Source organism: Sinohyriopsis cumingii, chromosome 4, assembly GCF_028554795.1.
Source record: "Sinohyriopsis cumingii isolate HCF-2022 chromosome 4, ASM2855479v2, whole genome shotgun sequence".
NCBI lineage: Eukaryota > Metazoa > Mollusca > Bivalvia > Unionida > Unionidae > Sinohyriopsis > Sinohyriopsis cumingii.
In genome coordinates, this window is record NC_142964.1 from 138818515 (window position 1) to 138830981 (window position 12467).

The 12467-nt window shown below is 33.8% G+C and overlaps 1 protein-coding gene across 1 annotated transcript in view; it reads right to left on the bottom strand.

Moving 5' to 3' along the window:
- Positions 1-12467, bottom strand: part of LOC149802178 (serine/threonine-protein kinase TBK1-like) — a 97368-nt gene that overhangs the window by 15822 nt on the left and 69079 nt on the right. The window contains exons 16-17 of the mRNA XM_089956594.1: positions 11887-11988; positions 6166-6262 (exon numbers count right to left, since the gene is read on the bottom strand). Coding sequence (XP_089812720.1) covers positions 6166-6262; positions 11887-11988 — 199 coding nt within the window. The remainder of the gene's footprint in view (positions 1-6165; positions 6263-11886; positions 11989-12467) is intronic.

A 12467-nucleotide genomic window follows, 5' to 3' on the forward strand; every position in this document is an offset into this window, starting at 1 on the left:
ATTTTACTCCATATATAAAATGCAGAGCAAGATTATTGCAGTTGTCAGAATAGTGTTCAGGAGTGATTCATTTTTAATCCAATTCAGGAAGCAATTTGCTATCAGCAGAGAAAGCAATGCCCAGCAAAATAAATACCAGAACTCCTGGTTAACTGAGTTTTACTTCGTGAAGCAACCCAGCAAAGGGGGTAGGGGACACATTTAATTCTTTGCACATACTTCAAACAACGTATCAACAGATGTCATGTACAATGTCTGTCGAAATAGGAGCACCACCAATAAGTATTATCGATGACACGCTGAATTGAACATTCAGTTTATTTCTCTTTATTTTTATTCATTACCTTAATCTTGCTATAATACCAAGTACTAACGGAACTATATTTTTCAGGATGATTTTATCCACAAAATAATATGTGCATGCTCATGTTTGCACATTTGAATTGTGCTGATAAAGCAATAACACCCACATACTGGACAGAAGCATTTATTACTGCTGCTTTACCTGTGAATCCCCCTTTAAACTTGAAAATATTATGTCCCCCCCCAATGAAATGGTCAGTCCCAAATGTGATGTGCATTCATTTTTCTATAGATACAAGCATATCTCATGATTAAACTTCTTCGGATACCATTCTGAATGCTAACATTATGGATGTCCAGAACAACTCACTTCTGACCTGGATTTGCTCAGAGAATCAAGCAGGGATGTTTGAACACCAGTACCATCCGGTGAGTGGTTATGAACACTAATGATACTTGCATTACCTTCAAATCCCTTACTGAGCTACTGAGAGTAGCAGAAACTGCATCTAATTAAGCCTATATTTTGCCATACAACGGATTTTAAGACAGAAACTTGGGACATGTTTTATTTAATGTCAGTGTGGTTGTAAAGAAGCTGAAAATAGCACTCTTTTCCTTTAAAAACTATTCTTGACTTACACTGCTTTTCAACTAAAACACATGTAACACATAAGAAAGACTCCACTATGACTTACGTTGTAAAACTACCCATAGTTAAAAAAATTAAGTCTTATTAACTTGATCTTTAAATAACAACACAAATGTGTGTCAAAGTCCCTTTGACTTGTACTCCATATTTGACTTAACTTGCAATAATTATGATACTATTAATGATAATGTGGCTAAGTGCTGTTCCATTTAAATATATTTAAACTATAAAAAAGTTCTAATTGCATCTATGTGTGACCGTTTCAAATTAAAAGTGACATCTCCAGTTCCAAGTATTTTAAGTGGAACAGCCTGAATGTCATTCTAAATGAAGTCAAATCCCAACTTCCTTTAATGAAGTTAACTATCAGATCTCAAACTTGCTTGTAGACAAGTCAGACACAAAAAACTGAATTCAGATATACATTTACAAAATGAAGTTAGAGAAGAAGTAACTTCATAAAATGATAAAGAAACAAGAAACGTTTCCACATGACAAGGAATGCCTCTGCCAATAAAATGTAATTGAAAAGTAAAGTTCCACCTCAAATAGGGACTAAAGATTTGATTAAATGTTGAAGGAAAATGAGGAAACCAAAACTTGACATAGGTCATCTTCATGTAATCCCTGAAATGACATTTTGATTTCAATCCATGGTGTAATTCAAAATGTTATTGAGCAGAGACATCATTTTTTGCTGGGATGTTAAACCTAACCATAATAATGTAATACCTGCCATTATTGACTTGCTAACCTTCCGAGATTCCATGTCCCCATATTCAAGTTCATAATTCTAACTTAATTGTGATTAAATGCAGGAGCAAAGTGATTTATCAATATGTTCATGTTTAGGTGATGACGATATCATTTACCAAGTTCAATATCAATCTGTTTAAACCTGGGGGACTAGCTGCACTAACAAGATTGTGTCCCACAATGCATTAAGCCACAAGACAAAATGGGCAATAACTAATACAGATTACATGAGCAATGTGATCTTTAGATGATGACAATAAAATGCCAAGTTCATGGCACTCTGTCAAAAACATTGGGACTAGCCGTCTCATGCATTGCATTAAGTTACAGGACAAAAAGTGATTTATCCCAATGTGCATCTTAAGGATATGATCATAGTATTTAACAAGTTTAATAGCAATCCACAGAATAACTGTGTGACTTGTTGCACAAACGAGACAATTTTGTAAGCTAAAGATTGCTTGTTTTAGCTACCATATTTGCCTGATTATAAGACGATACATTTTGACCAGAAAATCTTAGCTTTGTCTTATACTCTGAATTGACTTATATGTGGATTATGTCACCCGAATCACATTATCGTATTTATCGTATGGAAAATAATTCTCCAAAAGCTCAAAAAATAAGGTATAAAAAAAATATTTCATTTTGGGGAAAAGATTGTGTATAAAAAAATAAAGGATCCCAGAGAGAATTTTAAACAATTTCATGACTGTCTCTATTAAAAATTGACATACATTAGACGTAATTGCATTAGAGCAGCATGCACTAGTAATGTACGTTGTTTGTAATATATGTTGTTTAAATATGATTACATATGTGCATTAGGATTGTCAAGTTAGAAGATGAGTAACCATGACAAAGACATATTCCAACACAATTTTCTTCTTGCACCTATGATCAAATAAAACTTAAGACCCACTAAAGACAGACATACAGAGAAAGAGATATATCTTCACGATTGTAAATCTGTATTGTATGGTTCATTTACCTGAGGACTGATCTTACTTATGTACAAGTGCAGTACCATATTCCATTATCAATCAATACCACTAGGTAAGCAATTCCTTCTAGTTATCCATTAATCAATAATCAAATGCCTTGGTAGTGGTATTAACATGCTAATTAAATATGCTATGGCTGTATTAAGTCATTCCAAGCTAACAACTGTCTGAGGTCCAGATTTGGCAAACCAGATCAGATTAGCGAGGTTACCAACAGGGAACTGAGGTTACCCAAGGGTATTATGAATACTGTACTATATAATGAAAGGATTTGCCAGGTGGTTACTCATGTAAATTCTTTAACCAGTGACATGTTTTGAACTTGCATATGGAAGTGACAGCAGTTTTAAGTATCATCTAGCATAAGCAAAGATAAAAAACAATTACCACCTAAGTACAGGAAGAGTACATGCACTTAAAAAAAATTCTTATTTGTTGGAGATGGAGAGGTCATTATCCTTGCAAAGAATAGCACATACAGCATACAAAATGGTCATTCTTGGGATTTAACCTAAATGGAGTCTATATAGATATAACTATTGTGAATATTTAAACCCTGAAGGAGTATGGTATGTATTTTCATAGTTTACATTTACTGTTCATTTATTAATGTTTTCTCTCTTAGACAAAAGCTTCAGATAAACAGGGGCAATAAAGTAAACAAAAGCACAACAACGCCACAAAAAGCTGAAATCTCTTTGTCTCTCATATATCTGACATCTATATCTCTCTTCCCCAAAAAACTGTGAAAAAAAGCATTTTAGCATTAATGATGCAATTTTCCTACTGCTGGTAATCTGAAATAGCATAAAGAGATACTTTTAATATTTATGAAACCCAAAGTTATCATAGTTTCATTCCACGCAGTATCTCGAGTTTTATCCTATATGTAACTCACCAAATTTTCAGGTCAGCATCATTATATGTAGCTAAAAGTACTAATACATTTAAAATACTTCTTGTGAAGCAAATTAGGTACTTTTACTTACATTTAATAACCCTGAATGGAAAGGTTACTGAGTTACAGATAGGATAAAATATGCAATGCTGTGTGGAACAAAGTGAAAAAGACAATCCAAGGTATTGATCTCACATCGTCTTATACACAGCATCGACTTATATATAGATTTTTAAAACAATAATTTTGACCTGTCGTTCATGGGGAAATATAATAAGTTTATCCCAAAACTTGTTTTAGATGAGAAATATTGTTGGTCAGAATGGATTTCAATGCATTCTTTTATAATCACCACCATGACAATACAACTGGAAAGTTCACTATCAATCGGTGTATTGTAACACAACAAAAACAAAGTCTGGTCAGAATTGACTTGCATGTGTGCAAGTCACTCTGTTCATAAAAAGTTCAATGAAGTATATAAATGCAAGCAATGACCGCTAGATTGACTTCAATGTCAATTATGTCTGGTCTTCAAAACTTCTTCACAAATGTGCAAATATACTGGTGTTCAGATATACACCATTATCATTCAGAACCAATTAAATATTACAAGATGTCCATTTATTAAAACCCTATGCAAGAGAAGTAGGGATCACCTTTTGTTAGTAAGATTCATGCATGCAGACTGTTAGAAAGTAGGAGAGGGCTTCAAGGGAGACTAGCTACATATACATTCTAATGGAGTACCACGTTAAATGAAGAATTATTATTATTACTAAATTTCCAAGATGGCTATGGTGCCAATATAGAGGCTAGTAGAACACCATTTACATTAACTAAATATTGCAATAAAAGATTTTCAAGATGGCAGCCAAGGTGGCTACATTTGATGTCTGACATTGTTATTTAGGGCCAGTTAGACATATCTTCTATTCATGAGTGATGAAAAAGGGATTTTCCAGAAAACTACCACAATGGCCATAATGGATGTTAGACTCCCACCATTTATATTTAGAATCATCCAGACATTATAAAAGGTCTTTCATGTTGATAAAACCATCTTTGAGAAGCAGTAGCATGAAAATTTCAAATGGTTGCCACATTGGTTGCTGATTGGTACCATTTTCATTTAGGACCAACTCGACATAACAAAAAGTGATGAAGAAAAACAAAACATGTAGATATGACCATCCATTCAAGAGTACTAGCAACAAGATTTTCAAGATGGCTGCTGTGGTGGCCATATTGGACGCTGGAGATGCACCCTCTTCATTCAAGAAAAATTAGACCTTCAGTTGAATGAGTTGTAAAGTTGCAAGGCTATCCTCCCACTAGTTTTAGGAGGAATAATAAACTTATGCTAACAAATGACTGACAAAAGGCAATTGCATAAGCTCTTCTGGTTTATGACCAGCAAAGCTAATAACAGTAGGACAGTAGTCTGTGATCAATTAAACCCTTTGACAACATCATTTAGACTGTTACCTATTATTAGTCCTACACCTGAAATACAGAAGAGTACAAGATTTTAGACAATACAGTGTACAGAAAAATTTGTTACATATACATGAAATTTAACACTGAGTTAGATGAGCTGTAATTTTGTCTTCTACTATTTCCATGAAAGTATTTAGGTTAAGATCTGGAAAACATGTACTGATGCCAAACTACATTAATTGGTGACATGTACTGATGCCAGTATACATTAATTGGTGACATGTACTGATGCCAAAATACACTGATTGGTGATATGTACTGATGCCAATAAACATTAATTGGTGACATGTACTGATGCCAGTATACATTAATTGGTGACATGTAATGACGCAAAAATACATTGATTGGTGACATGTACTGATGCCAAAAAACATTAACTGGTGACATGTACTGATGCCAGTATACATTAACTGGTGACAGGTACTGATGCCAAAATACATTGATTGGTGACATGTACTGATGCCAAAAAACATTAATTGGTGACATGTACTGATGCCAAAATACATTAATTGGTGACATCTACTGAAAAGTTAGGTTCTCCTTTTCTATGTTGAGAGCTTTCAAATGTCACTTAGCTTCCAAAAGTTAGTAATATTAATGTTACATATGTAAGCATGATCAATGCTGAATCCCCACTGCCTAAAACACCACAACCAGTAGATCATGAACTGTCAATTGTAAATGTAAAGGTAAAAGTCATTAATTACAGTAACACTCTCAACCAACACTCTCATATCAGTAAGTACTAATTTTACTGCTTCCTATCAGTTTCCTTATAAATTTTTCTTTTGTAACCACCCCATTATAAAGGTGAAGTGTTTCATCCTACTGATGGCTGCTTAAGGAAGAATGCTCTGTACAATAGATCTCTCTATTTCTGTCTCACCATTTTTTGTGAAAAATGCACAACAACCTACCGAGAATGTTCTGCAATGGTGATGATAAAACAATATTGAAGTTTTGTGTGAACAAATGTTAAAGATTGTTTGCCAGCTCACAACTCCAAAAAAAAGGTGTGACACACAGCATTCCACATAAAATCTTTGTATTACCTTTCCTAACTGACTGCTAAGCTGCTGCATGGAATCTATAACTGATGTTATGTTTTGCTCAATCTTCTTTGTTCTTGTGAAATGTTTACATAACACCCTGAAAAATAATAACATCAATAGCTAGCTAATTAGGATTGTTCAAAAAATGACAATTATATAAAACAAAGCCATATTTAGAAGAATTTTTTCTCTCTCCATGAATTCATTTTGTTCTTTATTTTAAACACATTTTTTTCTAGGTTCCTTTAGTGAGTTTCAACACAAAAGTTTACTTCCCCTTATAAATCATACGTTAAACTGGACTGACCATTATTTTATGTGTTGTATGACAGAGGAAACAGAGGCTTAAGTGAACATGGCTGATATCTAAGCTTTTATGTAACGATGTTTCCTGTCAAACTTATTTAAATTAATTTCAGCCATTTTAGATAAGTCATCAGTAATGGCAACCATATCTGACAATGGATCAGTCTCATTTGTAGAGACTTGAAAGCATCTATGTAAGGATGATATCAAATGTGGTCAAAGGTTAAGAAAGGCTGGTTCAAGGAGTTTTTATTGTTAGTAATGGTGGCTTATCTGTGAAAATATATGCATTATCTACTGTACAAGGAGGCCCTAATGCTAGGATTTTTCTGTCAAATTTGCTCAAATTAAACAAACATCAATAGCTGTAATATTTAGTCAATGGTTTATGCAGTTTCAGCAATGCCAGCCATATTTGCTGGAAGATTGGCCTAATTTATCAAATATGGAGGGCCCTCATATGAAGATGTTTCCTATCTCAAAATATCTTCCGAGAATTGAGATATTTCAATATATTTCTCATTATGTAGTTGACAACTACACATTCTTCCCTAAATAATCCAGACACTTAGGATTAAAACTGAGCCATTTCTGAAACTATTCTGGTAAGTATACTGAAAATTTAAAAATATTTGTTGATATAAAAGTTTAGTTAATTTTTAATGGGAGTCATTTCACCCTAAATTTCATTCACATTAAAATTCTGTGATGTACATATCATAACATTATGATATAAACACTGGCAACTATTCAATAGACAGTTCTGAAACTGAGGTTGGATATTAGTGGCCACCATTTTACAAGACCAATTTTACGCTAATCACTTTAAGATCAACCATGCGATACTGCTTTTAAGAAAAGCTGTGTCTGGTTTGTCCAGAATATAATATTTATATAACTTATCTAATGACATCTGTTATTTGCCAGTACGATGATCCCCTTGTATTGTAATGTAACAAGATTCCATTTCATAGCTTGCAAGCACAACTCATATTAATTTACTTAGCTTAAAAGCTTACTACTTGAAACCTAGGTAATTTGCTTAAATATGATATTGCTTATTCACTCAAATTAAAGATTCCCTAAGCTAATACAAATACTCTATGGGTAACCCTGAATGCTGAATAACAATAACTATTATACAAATACTCTGTGGGTAACCCTGAATACTGAATAACAATAACTATTAGACAAATACTCTGTGGGTAACCCTGAATACTGAATAATAATAACTCGTGTAAGTTCAGTCAGTGACAATTTACAAGATTCAGGTGGAAAACTAATTATAAATAAAATTCTGGAAGCCTACAGTTTTGTTTTGTGTCATTTTTAGACATTTTTTTAAGGCAGCTCTTCACTGACTGCATAAATGTATACCAGAGGGTCTACAGACTTTACATATTTTAAGGTTTATTCACCTTAATGGAGAGAGTGTGAGAGAAAAAGAGGAAAGGAGATGAGGAAAAATTAAATAAGCCTCAATATGGCAATATCTTTTTCTCCCACTGATATATTTCAATTTCTTATTATGAAATATACAATAAACTGCTCTATTACATATCCATCTAATCTTACAAGGCTGATCTGGCAACTGATGCAGATATTCAATCTTTGATTCTGTATCACACACCTAAAATTTCCATATCACACACCCAGCTTGGAACTTTTAAACTTGAAATATTCAATAGTCCACTTATACAATATCAGGAATGATTTATTGCTGTACATATTAAATTATTCAAAAATGTCAAAACATGTTTGTAATTTTATTGTTGTTGTTGTGGGGTTTAACACCATTTTTCAGCACGATAGGCTATACATGGTGGCCAGTATTAATGGTGGAGGAAGAACCCAGAAAACCCCGGAAAGAACCACCGACCCACGAGAAGCTACTGGCATGTTTGTAATTTTAAGAAATGCAGTCATACTGAGTGAAAATTACCACTTTTGATGATAAGGATAATGAAGAGTACCGCTAGCAGTGCTGAGCAGCCTATGGGCATTTCAATGTATCTACTGCCAAGAAATTACAGTTTGTTGAGGTTGAAAACAATATTTAGGACAGAATGTTTGACAATGAGTTCTAAGATAAATCTGGTGTGCAAAGTGACACCAAACATATATGAGAGAGAGAGAGAGAGAGAGAGATTGACAGAAAGAGCTAGTACTTTACCATTGTAATCTTGTGTTGAAAAGCTTAAAAATCCAGACAAAGAAAGATTCAGGCAGTCATGTCAAGATTCAAGGCATGGTTAGAATTGCCCCCACATTCTGAGAAAACTTTACCCCATGATTAATTAGAAACTTAAATTAGTGTGTACCTGGTTATTTTAATGAAACCAGATTGTTTGTACCATGAACCAGATACTCTTAATAGTGACAACAGAGCTAGAAACAGATAATTAAGGGATTGTATTATTTATGGCTACAGCATCTGAACTTCAAATTAGTTTGCTAACTGCACAAATTGCTGAATTCTGTGTGCAACAGCTTTAAACAAAAAGGTCTAAGGAACTGATGAACAAACTTTTCTGAACCATGAAACTCTTGATCTCATTCCCAGCTTCAAAAATGATGAAAGCGAGAAGAGACATTCCACAATGAAAATCATCCAAAATACCGAACTTACCCAAAAATCTTTTTACACTTCAGAGTTTCAAAAGTATGGTCTGTGGAATTTGAAAAATCTTTATTAGAAAGAGCAAGTTTAAGTGGAGGAACTTTCAGTTTGTCTCTTAATATTGCTGAGGAATCAAATTTGTTTGAGATTAAAATTAACAAACATGTACAACTTTAATTCTTTTGACTTCAAGTAGAAACTAAACAGATGAAAAACAAAATATTATTCATAATGTCCTTGTTAAAAATATCCAAATAAATATTAAAACTCTAGTCTGCATGTCAGAAAGAGACTGAATCTTTGATTTCTTAAAGATATATGCTTAAATTATCAACTTTAAGTTCAATGCATCAATAATTTCTTGCATTAAATGAAAACGTAAAAACAGACTTTGAAAGTAATGTAGCTGAAGGAGTTTTCTGTATAATATTAATTTTTTTAATTACTTTTAGTCTGTGAAATTTGCCCTGCAATTAGCCTGGAAGCAGAATGTCTGTTCAGCAAGCAGGGTGTTAGAAAACGGGTCACTTACTGGTCCAAAACCATTGTTGCAACTGAGAAGTAAGGAAAAAATCCACTTGACTGATTCTGCACTTCAATCCATTCAAATGTTATATACATAATTTTTAAAAATTCAACGCTAAAGAGTAAATCACCATATCAGCATTGCGGACAGATCAATGATGCAACGGCACAGTATATATCTAAGCCTAGCCCTGGTTACATACATGGGGATTTTTCTGAGGGTTGTACAATGATTTTCGCAAAACACCAAATGCCAAATTAATTTTTTTTTTAAAAGTATACATTAAAATGTTGAAAAGAATGTTCTGTGACAGGGAGGAAGAACTGGTTCGATACTGCATAGCAACATATATATTGGCCTGAAAGCCTTGAACTATTCCTATACTTGTTCTTTCTGCCCAATCAGAACAAAACACATATGTAGTTTTGTCTATTTCTAGTACTGTAAAATATAATATTGGCTGTGGTCAGTTAGATTTTAATGATTTCCAACGTAAGGACTTCTGCATGTCAAATACACTGCTGGAATTCCTGTATCAGTCATCTGTTAGGAATACATCTGGCAGAGCTCCTTTGAACCATTTCTATCCTCTGATTTTGATATCTGCTGCGTGGGTTCCATTTTGCAGTTTTCCAAAATCTGTCCATGTGACAGAAGAAAGCAGCTGAGTCATACTTGGTCTCTTTATGGCCAACTCAAGATGTCAAGGGCACATTCAAACTCTTATCGGGCCATCTTCATCAATATGCAGTTGTATGCAAAATATAATATAAAACATAAATACAAGTCCCTCACTTATAAGAACATAAATACAAGTCCCTCACTATAAGAACATAAATACAAGTCCCTCACTATAAGAACATAAATACAAGTCCCTCACTATAAAAACATAAATACAAGTCCCTCACTATAAGAACCTTCATTATAACACGGTTCCAGTAAATTAGGCAGGTATGGTCATGGATCTTATTTCATTCCTCAGTAGACAAATTATGTCTCATGTACTTAATTATAAGGCCATCTCTCTATAGTTTTGCATGGACAGCATAACAGTGAGGAGATACTACAAACATAAAATGTTACTCAAGAATCTTCTTAGTTTCCAAATCATATATAGTGAAACTTCCCTAAATATACCCCTCTGTAACCCATTTCTGTGCAAAGTGACTCAGCATACTGTGATCCCCCTTATAACATATACTGGCCATGGGGTCCATTCTAGGGATGAATGTACTTTAGATATTGAACTTGCCTCAGTAAAAAGTGATCTCATTTGTAACAGAACACTTGTATGGCTTCCCTAAACAGCATTATAGTGTGGGACCACTGTATTAATGAAACAGCATTATAGTTAGGGACCACTGTACCAATCAAACACCATTATAGTTTAGAAACACTGTACTAATGAAACAGAATAGTGTGGAACCACTGTACTAATGAAACAGCTTTACAGTGTGAAACCACTGTATTAATGAAACAGCTTTACAGTGTGAAACCACTGTATTACTGAAACAGATTTATGGTGTGGAACCACTGTATTAATGAAATAGCTTAATAGTGTGGAACCATTGTATTAATGAAATAGCTTAATAGTGTGGAGCCACTGTATTAATGAAATAGCTTAATAGTGTGGAACCATTGTATTAATGAAATAGCTTAATAGTGTGGAGCCACTGTATTAATGAAATAGCTTTACAGTGTGAAACCACTGTATTAATGAAACAGCTTTATAGTGTGTGACCACTGTATTAATCAAACAGCATTATAGTTAGGGACCGCTGTACTAATGAAACAGCATTCTAATTTAGAAACTGTACTAATGAAACAGAATAGTGTGGAACCACTGTACTAATGAAACAGCTTTACAGTGTGAAACCACTGTATTAATGAAACAGCACCATAGTGTGGGACAACTGTACTAATCTGTGGGCACGCTGTACTACCCTAACTTCGGTATAATGGACCTCAGTAAAAGGACCAAAGTTTTTGCTCTCAAAAGTCTGGTTTCAAGGAGTACCACTGCATATATTTCATTGTTTTTCATCATCCTTGCACAGACATAATTCTGTCTATAAAAATATTACAAGATATTGAAACTGCAATTATATTCTTCAACATTCTAATCTTTAAAACCAATCCTTAATAAATAGCATAATAATAATAATTTGGATGAATAGGCGATTTCCCCACATCCACCAGAACTTGGGAAAAATCCCAACAAAATGAAACCAATAGACTTGGTTGGTTGGATCTTTAACAAGAAACTTACCAAATATTTTTCATGCCCTCCCTGTAACACAGTTTTAGGTTTTCCATGCAGTGGTCATGTAAGACTGATACAAGACTTGTGAAGTATTCTTCTAGCTTTTGCCTTTAATGAGAAGAAAATGAAGCAATTGATTACAATTTGTCTATATTCAACGGATTTTTAAAAGAAATAAAAGCACACCTTATTCATTCTTATTATATATAGTTGTCACAGGGTGAAAAATGCAAAGCCAAGTGAGAATGGTGACACACCACTATTCTGTAGGCCATATGATGTTTGCCAAATTTATTTCAAAGGGGAGAGTAACTAGTGTTCCATCATGTCAAATGAACATGATAGACTCAAACCCTGGATCATCCTATTTTTAGGTGCTCTAACTTCCTTAACCAACTGAGTTCATACATATTACTAATTCCTGCAACTAATTTTCCCTTGCATTTCGGAAACATCTTCCATAACCATGATTATATAAACCCAGACTCTAGCCAAATACGATGGAAGTACTTCTGCATTATCTCACTGGTTATCCGATTTCAAGGACTGAAAAATGACTCAAACATGGGTACCACCCGATCCCTCAA